The 18,409-nt window shown below is 49.9% G+C and overlaps 1 protein-coding gene across 1 annotated transcript in view; it reads left to right on the forward strand.

Moving 5' to 3' along the window:
• Positions 1 to 18,409, forward strand: part of USH1C (USH1 protein network component harmonin) — a 47,047-nt gene that overhangs the window by 16,476 nt on the left and 12,162 nt on the right. Inside the window, exons 9-18 of the mRNA XM_090263476.1 lie at positions 1,009 to 1,093; positions 1,993 to 2,052; positions 2,208 to 2,264; positions 2,576 to 2,718; positions 3,788 to 3,853; positions 4,219 to 4,343; positions 9,045 to 9,094; positions 12,857 to 13,006; positions 14,326 to 14,439; positions 14,952 to 15,428. Coding sequence (XP_090119602.1) covers positions 1,009 to 1,093; positions 1,993 to 2,052; positions 2,208 to 2,264; positions 2,576 to 2,718; positions 3,788 to 3,853; positions 4,219 to 4,343; positions 9,045 to 9,094; positions 12,857 to 13,006; positions 14,326 to 14,439; positions 14,952 to 15,428 — 1,327 coding nt within the window. The remainder of the gene's footprint in view (positions 1 to 1,008; positions 1,094 to 1,992; positions 2,053 to 2,207; positions 2,265 to 2,575; positions 2,719 to 3,787; positions 3,854 to 4,218; positions 4,344 to 9,044; positions 9,095 to 12,856; positions 13,007 to 14,325; positions 14,440 to 14,951; positions 15,429 to 18,409) is intronic.

The raw sequence follows: 18,409 nt of genomic DNA on the forward strand, positions 1-18,409 counted from the left end.
ACTGTTCCCTTGTCACTTACTACCTTGTGGGCTTCCTTAAGAGGCAGCCAGGGAGTTGCAAACAGGCATAGACTGCACGACGTATCCTTGCTAAGCATGCAGTTGCTACAGCCATAGATCTAGGAGTCAGTCCCTGCTCTGCCACCTGTGGGCTCCGGAACCTTGGACTCTGAGTCTCAGTTTCTCCCTCTGTAAATTGGGGATCATAAAATCCACCTGGTGAGGAGAAAAGAGATGACAGAAGTAAAGTACCGAGCTCAGTGCCTGGCACACAATAAGCAGGTGGTAAATATTGACTATTCTTGTTTAAGTTATTCTTATTGTTTTCATTCATTCACAGTTACTCGATACTTCCTGCCAAGTATACGTGATAAAAAGCCCCTCCTTTCTAAGAGACGACAGCCCAAAGTCAAAGCCAGTCGTATAAATAATTACAATATAGAGCAACAAGGATGCTAGTGGAGCTGCGTTCCGTGTCAGGGTGGCAGATAAGCTTCCAGCCCTGTGCTGTCTAATCCATTAGCAGTGGCTGCCTGGAGTACTCTTCCGAAAAGAACTCTAAGGCTTGGTGGGGAGGAGTGTGGTGGTCGGTTAGTGACGTCTGCCGCAGATCAGGGAGGGGACAACAGTGTGCAAATGCCACCCTTGCTATAGGTGTCTTAGGAGCACTGAGAAGGGAGCAACTACTTAGACTTAGGAAAGCACAGGAGTTTAGTTAAAACCTGGTAGAAAAGATAGCATTTGAGTCTTAAGGAACAAATAGGAAAGTGTTAGAAAAAGAAACCGTGTATGTGGTATGTTGGGTGAGGGGTTGGGGGGTGGTGGTTATAGGTAGTTTTCTGTGCCTGTTGCCATAGTACACAGTGGAGACCCTCGGGTATTGACCTCATGGGTCACCTGTATTCTGAGGGGCCGGAGCATTGGACACAGGGGCAGAGGGGGCTGAACATTGTGAATGAGCAAGCGCTGAAGGTGGGGGCTCACCTGCATTCCCCGTCTCTTTCACAGCATTTCCAGTGGACCCATCCAGAAACCTGGCATCTTCATCAGCAACGTGAAGCCTGGCTCCCTGTCTGCCGAGGTGGGGTTGGAGGTGAGTGACCCTGGGCCGGGGTCAGACTGATCACACAGTGATGGAGGCACATGTCTTCCCTCAAAGCCCTCCCTCGGCAGTCACCGGCTGATGCTTCCTACCCACCCCCCAAGGGCAAGTGTCACAGAGGAGGTGACATTTGACTTTTTCGAGTCTTCTCCAGCTCTGAGAGCCTTTCGTCCTACACTTGGACTAATGAAAGAGGTGGCACTCATTGAGTGTTTATTGGATCAGACATCGTTCTAAGCCCTTTAAAATTTATAAGAACTCTGAGAATTAGGTACTATCATTATCTCAGGAAACTGAGACCCAGAGAAAGTATGTGAGTTTTCCAAGATCACATGCCTAGAATGATGGGGCTGGGATTCAACTCGAGGTGGTCTGATGCCAGAGCCAGAACTTTTAACCTCTACTTTGGACAAATTATTGCCTCTTTTTGTGCATCAGATTCCTCTCCTATAAAATGGGGTAACAGCCTTCCTTCTAGAGTTGTTGTGTAGATTAAATGAATTAATACACATGCTTAGAATTGGCATATAATAAGGGATCAAGGAATGTTAGCTACCAGTTATTATTATAACTCAACACAGCCTCTGCTATATGAGAAGCCCAAAGGCTCCTTTGTCTACGTAATGAGTTTTTAAAGCAAATCTCATAAATTCAGCCAAAGGAATGAACTTCTAATGATAAAATATCTGGCAGCTGATGAAAGAGATATGAGGGAGAGGGGCCCGGGAAGGACCCCATGAGAGCTTTCTAACTGCTTTGCTCGTCAGGGGGAGCTGAGATGCAGCCTCTTGGAGACATTGCCCTTGGCCCCCACAGGGTGAACCCTTCCTGCAGATAAGTGAGTATACAGATGGTGCATACACACTGATCCCTCTCCATTTCTCCACCAGACAGGGGATCAGATTGTCGAAGTCAATGGCGTAGACTTCTCCAACCTGGACCACAAGGAGGTGAGATGTTGGATGTTCACCTGCAGGCTGTTATCACCTCTGCCCTCCACTTCTCACCCCTCTTCCTGCCATGGTGTCTGACACCTTCCACTCTCTAGAGGCCTTGATTGCTCTGATCTGTCAGGCCTCAGCTGACTGTCCACCTGTCCCCACAGGCCGTGAATGTGCTGAAGAGTAGCCGCAGCCTGACCATGACCATCATAGCTGGAGCTGTAAGTCCAGAATGAGCTCCTGGGGGCTCCATGACCCCTGACCTCCAGGCCCAGCCACTCAGAGCCCTGACCTCTGCCACACACTCGCAAGAAGAGCCAGGGGTCTCCTTCTCTGAAGCTCTGACAAAGCAGGGCAAGAGGATCCCTGCCCGGCCGGGAGACATTTGGGTCAGAGCCAGCAAGACCCACAGTGCCTGACACTGGGGCCACAGGGATGAGAAGACAGCCCTCATCTCAGCCCCTCAGGCTGTGGCCGTGGAAGCCCAGGTTCTCCAGGGGACTGAGTAAGGGGCCTCTTTTCTCCCTGCGAGGGCCGGGAGCTGTTCATGACAGACCGGGAGCGGCTGGAAGAGGTGAGGCAGCGCGAGCTACAGCGGCAGGAGCTTCTTATGCAGAAGCGGCTGGCAATGGAGTCCAACAAGATTCTCCAGGAGCAGCAGGAGATGGAGAGGCAGTGAGTGTGGCCAGTTAGGATGCCTCTTTCGTGCCCTCCCAGACCCCCCATACAACCCCTCCTACCTTGCTTCCTGCCTATTGCATCCTGAGCCGACCTCATCCTCTCCCCTTGAAGACTGTCGTCAGACAAGATGGGCCCAGTGGTGGTCAGTGTAAGCATCCTGGGCCTCCAGGCCACAGCACTCCTCCCTCCTTGCCAAAGAGAGCCCCCAATCTCCAAAACCCAGGAATATGGGGATACTACTAGCAGTAGCTAACATCTGTTGAGTACCAACCATGTGGCTGGCATTGTATTATGTCCTTGTGTATACTGCATTACTTAATTTTATTCTCATAGTGTCCATGTAAGATAGCCCATTTTACAGATGAGGAGACCGAGACCCAAAGAGAGTAAGCCATTTGTAGGCAAAGTCAGACATGGCCAAGCTGGCATTCACACCAGGTAGTCTGGCTGCCCCATCTAGGGTGATAAGCCCCCCATTCCCATGTGCAGTGGTTGAGATAATGGATTAAAAGAATAAATGAGATGAGCAATTCATAAATCAAAAACTATTATCAAAATCTAAATCTAGGTACATTCTAGGTGCCCCATAAAAATTTGGAAATGAAAGGTGGACAGGATTTTCCCATCTCAGAATTAGCCTGGAGAATCAGGTGCCCTGCCGGTACCTCTGCCCACAGCTCTGATGTTGGGTAGTGGCCCTGGCTTTGCTCCTGGGGTCTGGGACCCTCTTCCAGGAGCACTCCTCTCTCAGGCCAGGCCCTGCCTATCATTGGTCACTTAAGTATTTGGCAATGGCTGCATAGAGCTGTGGCCCACATTAACCCGCACACCAGATCTAGCAGCACAGAATCTCTGCTTAGTGGTGCCAAACAAAACCACACAGGAGCGCACAGGCCAGGCATTGTTGGACCTGCTTTCTCAGCATCCAAGGCTGGTCCAGACATCCTTGGAAGGGAGCCTGAAAGATATGCTGAAAACTTTTCTCAAGTTGGGAGTTAGCTACAAGGAAGAGTTAACTTCTCTTGCATAGACTCCAGCATGCCAATCTGCATTTGTGTTTCAGAAGGAAAAAGGAAATTGCCCAGAAGGCAGCCGAGGAAAATGAGAGATACCGGAAGGAGATGGAACGGTGAGTGTTTCCACTCCATGAGTCTGTGTGTGGACAGGAGCATGCTCTCGGGAGTGCAGCCAGCGAGCGGCACCTTCAGGCCCCGTTTACCTGGCCCACTTGTCCCCTGGTGGATCCTCCTTTACTTGTAGCCATTCCATAATCCTAGTAAAGCCCATCCTATTAGAGTAACTAGAACATAGTCTGACATAATTGCCAGGGTGGCATTCACACTCGATTTAGAATACGAGTGCCAAGGCCTTTACTGGCTTCACCACAGCTAGACCCATGTGGCCTCTCCCCAGGCTGGTTACGGTTTCCCTGTCAGCAGAAGGTGGGCCAGTGAAGGGTCTGACTCCAGTCACAGGTGTCGGCTCTTATTTCAGGATCGTGGAGGAAGAAGAGAAGTTTAAGAAGCAGTGGGAAGAAGACTGGGGCTCAAAGGAACAACTGCTCTCGTCTAAGACCATCGCTGCCGAGACGCGCCCAGTGTCACTTCGCAAGCCCAAGCGTATGTACCATGTGCTACTGCGTGGGGGAAGGGCTTCCTTCTGCAGCCAGGGGGTTGGGGTTCCAGACAGAGGCTTGTCTCCATTCACTCACTACCATTTTCCCAACTGAGTAGCCCATGGCTCTCTGGACTGCATTTCCTTCATGGAGGGCGGCCATGTGCCAGGGGCTGTCTGCCATGGCATTGGAGTGGGTGGGATCTGCCTGCTCTCTCTGTCCTGAAGGCCTGCTGCCAAGCTCTCCCCTGACAACTCAGACACAGGCAGGTGAACTCTCCCCTTTCCTGGGGCTTCTGAAGAGGGATTGGAGAGCTGTAGCAAAAGTGGACTGCTGATGGGATCATCTTAGTTTGTTGGGTGTCATATCTTCCTCCTGCCTGCTTCTGAGTTGGGGCTGGGGTGAAACAGCAATAGGAAAGAGGGCAAGGGGCTCACATCCAGGAAGACTTGAGGGGGGCAGCGTCCAAGGTTGATGGGCAACTGTGGGAGGACTTACTTGAAGTGCCCCTACCACCTGCATCCCTGCGCGGGGACCTAGGAGGGTCCTTCCACTCCATGGATGGGATCTGGACTCCCAGGCACCAAACTACAGCCATCCTGTGGCCTCAGCTCCCTCTGCCCTTATCTCCTTTCTTCCTCTGTACTATGTTTTCACCTCCAGCCTCCATCCAGGCCTCAACCAATTGTTCTCCCTTCCACCTGCTTTCACCCCCAACTCCCAGGATGTCTCTTCAGGAGGCAACTCACAGCACCAGTGCCAAGCAGGGAGACTCAATCTCAGTGCTTCTTAAGTGGGCTCATGGGGAGGAGCCAGGAGCAAGGCAGCTTGGGGGCCGTGGCAAGTCCAGGATGCCCAGTTGGACCTTTACTCTTTATAGCTGTTTTGATCATACTAGACCTGGGGCAGGTTCTACTCCAGCTGACAGCTCAGCTGACCTGGGAACCTCAGATGAGGGGTAAATCTGCACCCGAGAACCAAGGTTCCCTTTTTGTGCTGTGTGGCAGCCATTTAGGATCTTGTGATGGGGTCCAGACAACTCTGGCTCCAACTTTGAATCATGCCCAAGCCCCAGAGGGGCATCAGGTTGGGTCATTGAAGAGGTTCAGGGCATGTGGATGGTCCTGTTCACCCCTCCCTGGTGCAGGGCAAATAGCTCCCACCCAGCATGTTCCTTCCTGGCAGTGGGGCAGTGTCATCTCAGGGTCCTCTCTGAAGGACAAAGCATGCTCTCATCAGCCTCCATGGTGAGATTCTCTATTAGTTGAGAATGTGGCCAGAGCTAAATTCCTGGTGAATAACCTGTGTTTTACACAGGGAGTTAATTTGCTCTTAATGCATAAAATGGGAACTTCAGAAGGAGAGAAATCAATTTTAATTGCTTCTCATGAGAGTAATCCTAGTTAATTTAATGCCTTGCTTGAAATGTAAGAGCAAACACACCTTCTCAGAAAGTATCAAAAATAAAACCCTTTCTCTAGCTAGCTATTTATTTAGTGCTTTTAAACCAAATCAAGCTTCTTGAATAAAGGAGTGAGAATGTTCCCTTTGTTCGAGATATACATGTTTTCTAAAGGAACTCCGCAAAGCGTGAGATTGATGATGGTATCCGCTCGCCTGAGCTGGGGCACCGGCTGCCTCCACACATCTCCATGCGCACCTGCAATTTAATTCTCATTCGGAGATAAGTCAGGAAATGCAGGAAGGCCTCTGAGCCAGCTCAGGCCCTGCCTTTCTCCACATTCCTGGGAGGCTGGCATGGTCTCAGCCGTGTGGGGTCCCCAGGACCAGCCTGAGGTCCTCCCTGACCACTCCTCAGCTCTGGGGCCCAGTTAGTCGACTGGTTATACCTGACTCAGGTGTCTGTGCCTGAGGAGGGGTGGGTCCTGTATTTTTGAACAGTCAGTAAAGAGTGTGGAGCATCTCTTGCCCAGAATATGAAGCCACTCATCACAATGATGTGGGTGGGAGAGACTGTTTCCCCTCATCGCTACCTGTCTCAGGAGTTCACCCTGCCTACCCATGGCTGACCCAGTAGAACCCCACCATTGTGCTAGGCCCTCAAGTCCAGGACACACTGTCACAGAGGTCCCCCCCAAAAGTTCCTTATATAAACCAATGAGGAAGGAGAATTTTTATTAAGGACCCCAGAGCTAGAAAAAGCCTGGAGAGATGAAGAGGTTTAAACAAGAGATTTCTGGTCTTCTCTAGCCAGTAAGCACCCCATCAATTAGTCCCCACATCCAATAGGCACCATGGTCTGAAAGTTGAGGGTTTTTCCTGCCACATTATTAAGTAATCATTTGTGTCCCCATTATTTGATTAGTAGTCATTCTTTTTTTTTTTAAATAAAATTAGCCATCTTAAAGTATACAATTCAGTAGCATTTGGTGCATTCACTTCTATAATTGCAAAATATTTTTATTACCACAAAAGGAAACCCTATAAGCAGTCCCTTGGATTTCTCCCATCTCTCCAGACCCTGGCAACTGCCAATTTGCTTTCTGTCTCTAGGGATTTACCCATTCTGGATATTTCATATAAATGGAATCATACAATATGTGACCTTTTGTGTCTTGCTTCTTTCACTTAACAAGTTTATGAGATTCTTCCATGTTTAATAATGTTTTCAGTATTTTATTTTTTATAATAACATTTTATTTATTAAATATATTCCATTGTATAGATATACCACATACTGTATACCCATTCATCTCTTGATAAGAATTTAGGTTGTTTCCATGTTTTGGCTGTTGTAAATAATGCTGCTGTGAACATTTGTATACTAGTAGTCATTCTTGTTAGCAAGAAAGCATCAGTGTTCCACTGTTGAGTAACCATAAGTTGAACCAAAAGCAAAGGCTCTTCACATTAGCCTTTTCATAGGTTATTGGGCAAGTTCTTATAATTCATATTTTGAAATAGTAATAAACAGCTCACAGCAGGCTTAGACACTACCTTTCACCAGCCCAAAGAGGCTGGAGTCCATGTGGGAAACCACTGGAACAGACAGTTTGCTATTCTCCGTGTTATGTCAAAATTCATGTCTTCCTGACCACATGTGCCCCCCTTCATTCTTTGGAATCCCCTCAGCTCCTCAGGATCCCCACCTCATCCACACAGCTCCGACATTCCCTAGGGACCCAGAGATCCAAAGGTGGTAAGAAGCCAGGAGGATCTGTTGTCCCTTTGTAAGCCCTGGCACCAAACATGTGTGATACACAGATATTCCCAGCCTCTGTGCTGCATCTCCCTAGTGTCAGCTGAACACCCTGCAAAATGCTTCCAGCTCTGCTGTCAGATCAGCGGCCCCTGGTGTTAGCCCATTTTACAGGTGGAGAAACTGAAGCTACCAAAGTTGAAAGCACTACATGCACCATCCCAGAGCAAGAAAGCTTTGCACCAGGCTCCTGAGCTCTGTTCCTGCCCCTGACCTCACGGCTCCCATAGGGGTCTCTGGTCCCAGGTCCCCAGGCTCCTCGGAAGGACCCCTGGCCTCTTGGTCTCCTGAGTCGCTCTTGGTTCACCAGCTTCCTCCTGTTTTCCTGGGTAGATGATCAGGGAGTGGAGCCCAAGCTTGAGCCTGCCAACGACCCGGACGGAGGCACAGAGAAACAGGGAGAGCAGGTTTGCAGCCCCCGCTTCACTCCCTGGCTTTGCTGCTCTGCTTGCCCTGCCCACCTCCCCCCGCTGGCCATGCAGACACCCAGCTCCGGGGACCAGCATGTGTTGGGGACACCTGGAGTCTGTGAAACTCCTTCCAACCCCATCTTGACCCAAGCACTGCACAGAAAACCTTGAGAACAGAACTCATAGCTAGGCTGAAATCAGTATAACTGAAATGCTGTCCCAAAGACTTAAGTGCTGCCCAAGGCCAAGTTCTTTCTCTGGCCTCTCCCCAGGACTCCCCAAGATCTCAAGATCCAGCAACTAGGGGGTAGTACTTGGTCCAGCAAGGGGCTTTCTAGATTCTGTTCTAGAACCCAGGCTGGTCAAGAGTGGGTAATTATTTAAGCCTTCACAGCTGGCCCAGCACGCTTCAGGTTTGAGGTTTGAGATTTACCCTGTCATGCAGTGGCCTGAGGAAGGCAGGGGGCTGGCGCCCTGGTCATCTGGCCTGGTTGGGGGTATGCTTTTCTGGCTGCCCGCTGCTGCCCGAGCCATCTTCCCCAGAGCTGACCCCAATCATTGCTTGGAGGATCTGGCCGGGACTACAAAACAAGACTGTTTTGTTCTGTCTGACAGCAGTTCTAGGCAGAGACCCAGGCTTGCTTTTGTCTCGAGCCATTTCTTGGATGGAAAAAGCAGACTTCAGTCAGGAAAAGCCTCATTCTCCTTCAACGGGGCTTTGTGTTTCGCAGGCTGTGGCTATGATTTAGAAAAGCTCATCCTCCCACAAGGGGCTTTTTCTCTGAGTTTTCTGGCACCGACTTCTAAAGCCAGAGGCAATTGACAGGGATCCAGGGCTGGCAGTCAGGGCCTTTCACAGGTAGTCCCAGGTCTGCTTTACAACCCAGGTGAGGCCAGGTAAGTGCAGAGTCAGCAGAGGGTGCAGTTTTGCCGTTGACTCTGCTGGGCTGCTCCTCGTCTGGCAAAGCCATGTGCTCCCCGAGAACCTGGCTCCTGGCTCCTGGCCTCTGCCCTGGCTAGACATGCTGGCTGGGCTGAGCTCTGTCTCACCACTTTGTTTTCCGTGTTGTTACAGCCTTTGGGTGGTTTTATCGTTATGAAGGCAAATTCCCATCCTTCCGGAAGGTAGGACAGGGCGGGGTGCTGTGCCGTTTGCCACTGAGTTTGCTGTGGGTTTTGGCGTTTTCCAAACATTGTTTCTTTTCCTGCCAACTCTCAACAGTGTGACCTGGCCTGTTCACTTGAGGGCTAATTGTGTCTGCGCCTGTCTGTCAGGCTGACGTCAAATGGCAGGGCACTGTCACAGAGGCATTGTGGGGGGCAGGGTGGGAGTATTCGCAGGGTGAACCCTGCCCCAGCACCATCAGGCACCACCTGGGTCAGTGCCAGCCCCAGTGGGCAGGGGGCATAGGGGCAGGGGCAGGGCAGGAGGCTGCTGCTTTGTTTCTCTGTCAAGTAGAACCAGAGGCCAGACAGAGTGAACTATCAGGTTGGGGGTACCCAGCGCAGATTATGAGACACAGACGAGCCGCACCAACCATAACTCTCCCTAGAAATATTTCTGCATGTGCCCAGGATAATGCAATTTTCTGGTCTCTGGGGCCTTGGGTTTTTCTCTCTAAATCTTATTACTGTATCTCCAGGCCCCATAAACCTTTCTCATCCTTTTTCTTTCTAAATCACTTTGGCATTTGATTATGAAAATGCTGCTGTTAATATCTATAGATTGGACATTTGAGATGACTTGGTATTTGGAATTTAGGCATCAGCATAAATCTGGGTGAACCAATTTAGGCGTTATCACTCCACGGCTCTCTCTGGCAGGACGTCTGACCTCCAGAAGCCGAGGCCCTGGCAGCAGAGCGATCTTGATGATAAGTAACTTCTCCCTGCCTGTAAAATGGGAATATCTGATATGCTTGGAAGCATCTACTCCCTTCCTACAACACAGGACTGTAAAGATAACAGACAGCACTATTCACAGATTGTGATTTGCATGACACTGAATAAACTAGGGCAGAGCCCCTCAGAGGATTCCTTTCCACACTGCAAGGGTCTCCCAAAGGACTCATCTCTGTAAAACTGTTCTTTTCATGTTACTGGCTGACTCTGGCTTAGGAAGCCTCATTGGGTTAGATTTTGAGTTCTTCCCTATATACTGTCTCCACAAGAACTTCACTCACACACACACACACAAACACACGCACACACACACACACACAGATTTTACTTGAAAAACTATTAAAGGATAGGTTAAATCCTTCCCAGGCACTGATACGGAGGTAAATGTAAAAGAAGTGTGTGTATATCTCTCCTCCACACACACACATTTCCGATCAGAGATCATGTCACTTGAAAAGTGCTGTTGGTAAAGAAGTAGACCTGGTTCCCCCTATTTGTTAGTTCAGTCATTCCAGAAATAGCTGGTATTTCAGTTTTCATTTCATTTCCAAAAGAGAGGGAAACTGCTTCGAAGTAACAAAGAACACGTCCACCCCATCTGCCTCTCCTTCTAGTCCAGACTGAAAGGACTATTTGCCATGAATTTAGCTGACAGCTAAAAGGACAACAGAATTGTGTTCCTCATGTTGGCTCTGAAAATCCACCGTCATTGTCTCTGGAGCCGCACGAGACACTGTGTATACCAGGAGCTGGAACACCCAGTGCCCAGGTGATACAAATGGCGGTCTATGGCTGAGACCACCAATGAAGAAAATTCCCCTTATTTGAAAAGCTAATGACTCAATGTCTTCGATTCCTAACCTGGCAATAGTCCCTCTGGGGCTCCAAGACCTCAGGCCTGTATCCCTACCAAGTCTAGGCCGGGACCTGAGGCTTTGTGGTCCTGACTAACCCTTTCACCAGGACTGCAGGAGTAAATCACACAGAGCAGCTCTGCTTGCAGGAGGCCGCCATCTGGCAGGGAGGCAGATTCACACGCAACTAAGCACCCACAGAGTGTGGACTATTATGAGATCAGTAGACAGTGCTTTGGGGCAACTTGCTCTTCTGCATCAGGCAGCCCATGCTGCTTTATAAGAAATGGGACAGAAACGATCACGTGGGTCTGCCCCGCCCAGGGACCCTGACTAAAATCTGAGCACTGGTGGGTTTTTTAAAACCAACAGAATGGCTATTCCTATCACAGTGGTCCCTGTGGGAGGCCATCCCCCTTATTCTAGCAAGCTACCATTGTGCAGAATGTTTCTGGCCCTTCTTGGAGAATTGCTGTCTGTATCTATAACATGATAGCAGGGTTTCATCCATCAACTGAACCAAGAGTCTGGTCCACAGGGTAGACAAGGAACCAAGCAGGACTCTGAAGCAAAGACAACCATTTTCTCAAGTGATTCATAGACTGCCATGAGGGTGGGTCCCATCCCTCAGATGGCTGGAGTGTCAGGGTCATCTCCAAAGCACATTACGTGCACACGGAATGGGGGGTTGTCTTTAGGAAGCAGGATGACTCAATCATAGGTCAATAATGACCCCCTAAGTCTTTCCAGCTGTGGACGAAGTTGTGCCCATTGCTGGTAAACTCAATTCTTCATTCCTGGCCTTTGATGCTGGGATGATTCAGGAATTCTGAGAGCAGGCCCCAAGAAGGCATGTGGGGGTTGGGGGTGAGCTCACAGGTGGGTTTCCTCCTTCCCACAGACATTCCCCAGAATGTCAACTCTCTCTGCAGTCCCCTCTCCAGAGCGCTTGCTCTGTCCTCTGTGCTGTGTGTGATGGAGCTGGCACTCCCTCCTGCCATGCTCCCATTGCCCTCAGCACATCTGGACACAGTAGAAAACTTGTGGGACCTGGAAGTCTTTGGTCCAAATCCCGCACCACCACTTACTAGATGTTTGATGTTGGGCAGAGACTTTCCCTCTCTGAACCTCGGCTCCTTCATCAAAAGAGTGGGGTAATACCTATGTTTGAGATAATCAGTGTCATTTCCTTGACACACAGGCAGTCCAGAAATGTTAGTTCTCTTCCTTCCTTACTCCTTGGCTTCTCTGTAGCTCCATGGGAGAAGCAGCCGGGAAAGCAGGCTTTCTGGGTCCAATTCCAACAGGAAAAGTAAGGAGTCCTTTTGCCCTTCACCCCCCTCCCCAAGTCCTCTTGAACCCTGACAGCCAGTGAAGAGCAGGTAGGCCATTCTCTGTCCCAACCCCGAACTCCCAGACCTGTAGTTTCTGACTAATCCTCATTTCAGTGTCCCAGTTCAGAGAGAATGATGGACTCTTCAGGATGAAATAATCTGGAGTTTAAGCATCAGGGCAAAATCTGACATACATGGCTCTGGCCTTCCAGGTCAAAACCGGCTCCCACCTCTTCTAGCTCAGGACAGAGAATCTCTATAAATAAGGCTTACCAGCTCTCCCTGATTTTCTGTAGAATCTCCCACGATGCATCTGTGGTGTCTGAACATGAGATACTTCTCTCTGAATATTGGAGAAAGCATGTGCCCAGAAACCAGGAAATAAATCCAATATCTTTTTATTTATACAGTACTTTAATGTTTATAAATCTCTTTTATAGATGTTATTTCATTGGCTCTGGGTGGCAAGCTTATAGGGCAGGTATTTCTTGCATTTTGGAGATGAGGTGAATCAGGCCCAGAGAGATTAAGACACTTAGCCAAGGTCACACAGCTAGTTAGTGAACTAGTAAGCCCATTCTTCTGGCTGGCAAAGAGAATGTGTCTCCTACTCTGCTATGGGTAACAGAAGCTTTCTTGTCCCAAACCTGAGGTCTGATGCCCAGGGGCAGAGCTGGGGGAGGGGCTCGCCGTGGGGTGGTTGCCTGGTGTTACCTGAGGACTGAATGCCTGTTTGTGGTGCCGTGCCAGTCCTACCTTATAACCCTTGTCGTGTAAAAAATGCCACATCTGCTCAGAGAGGAAAGGAAAAGAAAGCCCAGTATGAAAGCCTGCAGGAGTTGAGAAAGAATAAGAAGGAACTGGAGTTTGAACAAAAGCTTTACAAAGAGAAAGAGGAAATGCTGGAAAAGGAAAAGCAACTGAAGATCAACCGGCTGGCCCAGGAGGTATGTGTCCTGCTCACAGGCCAGGTGAGCTCCACTGCAGTGTGGTTTGGGTGTTCCCCATCATGCTCCCAGGGATTTGTGGGGAACCTGGAGTTGTCCTCCGCCAACAGAGCTCAAAGGTGGAGTGAGTCCTGCTCCCCGCTCCTTAGTCTGGAGAGTGAGATCATCCCCCCTACCTGAGGTCATCTGAGACTCACTTCTGACTTAGGTGAATGTCGGGGATGGAGACTGGCCTCCCTGCTCAGGTATGACTGAGGCTAACCTCTCAGTCCAGGTCACAGGACTTAGGTTAGGCCTCCACACACCTGGCCAGGGATTTGAGTTTGTGCCCTCCATCCCCTCGTATCAGAGTATGAGTCCAAAACTGAGCCTCCACCCTAGATGTGGCTGTGAGTCTGAGGCTCACCCCTCTGCCTAGATATACATCTGAAGTTAACCTTCCGCCCATGTGTCATTAGATCTGAATCAGTTTAGCCCCCTACCCAGGTTATAAATCAAGACCAAGTTTCTCCAAAGTGCCTTGGCTCTAAGGGTAGGGGTCTGAGTCTTAACCCCATTGTACAGGGTGTGTGACTCAGGCTATCTCTCAATTAATCAGGCTGTGAGTCTGAGGCTGATCCCATCAGCACAGTGTGTATCTGAGGCTAGACCTCCTTAACCTGAGAATGTATCTAAGGCTATTCCCTTCAAGACCTGCCAAAAGCAGTCTTCCAGCATGAGTGATCCCTATTTCCTAGGTGAGTTGGGGGACCTAGAACTCCCTAGCTGTTCAAATTATTATTGGTTCTGCTTCTCTTTAATGTTTCCATAATTAAGATTGCCAAGCTGATTACATTACAAAACCAGAGAAGTTCTGGAAAATGTGAAGTGCATTAGGTCTGGCATGAGGAACAAATTAGCTACAAAATTTAAAAAATTGAACTTGTACTTCTGAGGACAAGATAGCCTGGCAGAAGGGGGTGAGGGAAAGTAAAGTTAAGCTCTTTGAATGTGCTAGGAGCTCACAGAAGGACTATTCTTGGAGAACCATAAGAGCCTTGGGATTTATGGGGATCCGGGGGGCAAGCTAATCCCATGCAATGCATGAGCCCCTTCTCTGATTTTTTCTACAACATCTCAAAACCCTCCCCCACCATATTTCCCTCACCTCTGGGCCCAAGTGAAACAAGCTAGGGCCTTTTTCTAGACAGTTGACACACCCAACAATATTCTCAGTTTTTTAAAGAAATGCTTTCATGCTACTGGTTCAAGTGTGCTGTCCACGTGTGATTCAAGTGCGCCCTTTGTCCTCCCCTTTTTGCGACGGCCTTGGGTCCCAGGTGTCCGAGACAGAGCGGGAAGACCTTGAGGAATCGGAAAAGATTCAGTATTGGGTGGAAAGGCTCTGTCAGACTCGCCTTGAGCAGATTTCTTCTTCTGATGAGATTCCAGAGGTAACAGAACCCTTCTTTCTTACACAGACCCTCCTGCCGCCTTCAGAATGACCTGCCTTGGGGACAGCGGGAGGCAGGATGGTACTGTCCAGGGCTACCCCTACCAGCTCACTCCCCCTCCCTCTCTTGAGGAGGGGGAGCAAATCTGTTTTTCTGGGATTATCTTCAGAGTGACCACTAAGTCCCAGTTCATCTGAGATGGTCCCAGTTAAAACGTAATTACCAAGAGTGCCATGCTCACTGTCCGGTGTGGTCCAGTTTAGATGAGAAATTATATGGCCACCTTACTTATCACCCACATATGGCACAACTTGGGACCTATTTGCATTTGGATATTCCCTACCAGCTGCCTGGTATGAGCCCAGGTGGCAGGGAAGTGATGTGCCTGTGGCTCTGGGTTGAGGGTAGTAGTGGGTCTCCAGCAGCAGGAAATAGAAGAGCCTTGTACTCAGTGTATGGTGGTGATGTGGAGCACTAGTCAGATGATGACAGAACTTCTTTGCAACCCCCAGATAACCACAGGGCTCCTGCCTCCCCCGTCTTCTATGTCTACCCTGGCCCCTCCCCTGAGACGCTTCGCAGGCGGGCTGCACCTCCATACCACTGACCTGGATGACATCCCTTTGGACATGTTCTACTATCCCCCCAAGACGGCCTTGCCTGTGATGCCCCAACCCCCACCCTCCAACCCACCCCTCAAGATCCCCGCACCCCCTATCCTTCAGTCATCAGGCCATGTGAGTGCCTCATCCTCACCCTGGGTGCAACACACTCCACCGCCCATTCCCGTCCCTCCTCCACCACCTCTTCCCACCCAAGACCCCACTTCTACCCGCCCACTGCCCTCTGCACTGGAAGAGGCCCTGAGCAACCACCCCTTCTGCTCTGGGGATGCAGGCAGTCCTACAGAGGACTGGGAGGCAAAGAACCAGAACGGGAAGCCTGCCAATTCCCCTGTTCCTGAACGGAGCTTCCCACCCACCCCAAAGGTACAACCCTTGTTCTGCATGCTACTCTTGGAGGCAGGAAGAGTGAGTGGGCAAGGTTGCTGTTTCTCATGTCCTCCACTGTTCCTGTGAGTGGAGACAGAAGAAACATCACCCACTCCATTTTCCAGGAATGAGCTCCCCAACCTGCATGTTGTGTACATCCTGCGTTTGTGTGGTTTCTGCTGATTTTGAAGTGCTCTGTTGTATGGAGAATTGCCTGTGATCCTGGGATGAGCATGATGTTCATTGCCCTCTCTTCTTCTTGGCTTGTGTGGGCTGGTGACACTCAATGTAGAACTTGGAAGGCTGGGTTGAACAGCTAGAGCTCTGTGTCACAGCTAGTCATTTCTTGGTATTAGCCTAGAAAGCCTTGAGTCTGGGAAATGAATCCCCACTTTAACAGGGAAAGGGGAAGCGCAGGGTGTGCAATTTTAAGCTCTGTAACTGAAAGAATAACACTGTCTGATGCAGCATGAGGACTTTGCAGTGCCGTTTTGTATGGCGCTGGCCAACTACGTTGGCTTGCAGTATAATACCCAGAAGTGCCTGGCCATCTTCCAGCTGCAGGAAAGATGAAGATGAAGAATTCCTAGAAGTCTCCAATTTACTCTTAAAAGACTTGAATGTCAGTAAGCTCAACAGTGATCTTTCTCAGAAAGACATCTTTCTTATTTCTTGTTCATAATCCAAAGACTATATTGGAAGAGATAATCCTCAAGGGAGACGTGGAGTTTTGACACCATGGAAGGAAAAAAAAAATGATTCCTCTGCTCCAGCAGCTGTGGGGCCACACTTGAGTCAGCCCTGATGCTGCGTGTGTCAGCTGGGGGTGGGGGTTGTGGGGGAGGGTAGGCAGCAGTACCTGGTTAATGGCTTTTATGTACCGTCCCTGCATGGATTGGTGTTCCTGCATGGAGAGCAGAATAAGCATCTCAGGGCATTCATGAGCACTTGAGGGAAGGAAGGTGGGAGTGAAAAAGCACCAGATGCAGACAAGGCTGCAGCTCTCAGCAGGAGACTCCCAGGGGGACTCCTTCTGAACCTGTGGGAGAGTCCTGAGCCCTGCAGCTCTGACAGAGTGAAGTCTGTTCCAGGGATGTCTTCCCTCAGAGCTCAGCCAGGGCCTGAATTAGCCTGGCACAGAGGGCCACATCCTTAGTGAGTGGTCCCCACAAAGACGGGCAGCAGCTTTGGCTCAAGAAATTTGATTCAGGAATCACTGATTGAGCCCCTGCCTTGTGCCTCTCTGTGGAGAGGGGAGAGGGAGCAGCGCTGAAAAGGACACAGGGGAGACTGGCCCACCAGGGCTCTCCAGGACTCTGCCATCTGAAGGATGAGCAGCTGACCAGGCAGGATTCAACTATAAGAGCAGGTGTCATTGCGGGAGAGACTCCTTCTATTGGGAGGTAGCAGGCACCTCTGTAGAGTAAAAGGCTTTTGGAGCTGAGCCTTGAGGAATGGTGATACATGGAGGATGGGAGGAAGGGCATTGCAGCTGCAGGGAGCATAAAGATGGCAAAGAGGAGCTGCCTGGGTTTGAATACTGGCTCCACCATGAGCTGGGTGACTTTGATCACATGTTACTTCATCAGTTTGAGCCTGGGTATCCTTATTCATAAAGTGGGAATAGGCGCCTACCTATTATGAGGATCAAATGAATTAACACATGAACTTATTCTAAGTTCATATAAGTTAACACTTAGGAGTGTGGCAGTCACATAGTAGGTGCTCAGTAGACATTAACAGTGATCAGCAGCAAATCAGGGCACAAGAGAATTTGGATGAAGCTGCAAACTGAGATTGGAGGTAACCTCTGCCTACTTTTGAGTCAAGGTCAAGATTCAAAACAGAATCTAGCTTTCTCAGAACACTCCAGGAATCACAAAGTTCCCACTGTTAGTTCCCAGTCAGAGCACAAGGAAGGTTGAAAGCTCCCCCAACACAAGGACCCCCTGAAGAACTGGACTATGAGTGTCTTGAGCAACATCAAAGCCAGGGTTGTTCCTGACTCAAAGGCCAAGGGCCACTTGCTTTGTTAGTTAGCACTTTGGCCCTTGCACTCCCAACCCTGCCCAGCCTCCTTCTCCCTGCATGCTCCTGGTGTGTTGTCATCAATACTGCAGCAGGAAATGTGGCTGATCACACATCTGCTCTGTCAGCCCAGCCATCAGCAGGTCTCAGGCATTGGGAAAAAAACACCTGTGTTGGTTTGTGTATCTGCCTCATCAGCCCCTGTCAAAGGAAGGTTTTCAGGGCTGTATCTACCCCCAGGCACTGTCCCATGTGCCCGCCATACTATTAAGTCCATTTATTCATGCAATGTGTTTAGTGAGCAACTACTGTATGCCAGACCCTCTGTCGGACACTAGAGCACCACCACAAAATAGGCATCCCAGCCCCTGCCCAAGACCGTCTGGTGGGAAGATAGACAAGTAAGCAGGAAACTACTGCACTACCAGAGGGAGATGGGTGGAATACAAGTGCTGTGATGAGCGGTGGGGGTGGAGAGGAAAAGCTAAAGGAATGCTTCCTGAATGCAGGGATACCCCAGCTAATGCCTGCTCAGGTAAGGCTAACGTTAGGCAGTGTGAGGAAGGTGAGAAGGAGTAAGGGATGAGTCTGTAAAGGGAGGTAGAAAAAGCTCACAAAGGACCTTGGGGACCTTGGGGTCAAGTCGGTGGGGACCCACCAAGGAATTTGGGCAGGGCTGTGCCCCCGTTTGATTTATCTTGCTCAAAATGATCAAGTGGGTTAGAGCAAAGCAGACTGGGTGCATGAGCTCTCCTGGATGCCTTTCTTACTGGTCCTTCTGCCAGCCTCCAGGGACTCTGTGCCCTCCCACTGGGAATAGCAGATGCTTTCTGTGAATCTGGGGACTGGAACTGGAGCCAGAAGAGAGGACCCTTAGGGAGAGAGGAGGCTGAATAGCACCCAAGGCCACGGAGAGAAAGTCTTGAAAGCCTGTCTTCTGACTGACAGTG

Source organism: Furipterus horrens, unplaced genomic scaffold (assembly GCF_987537825.1).
Source record: "Furipterus horrens unplaced genomic scaffold, mFurHor1.1.pri manual_scaffold_2, whole genome shotgun sequence".
NCBI classification, from domain to species: domain Eukaryota; kingdom Metazoa; phylum Chordata; class Mammalia; order Chiroptera; family Furipteridae; genus Furipterus; species Furipterus horrens.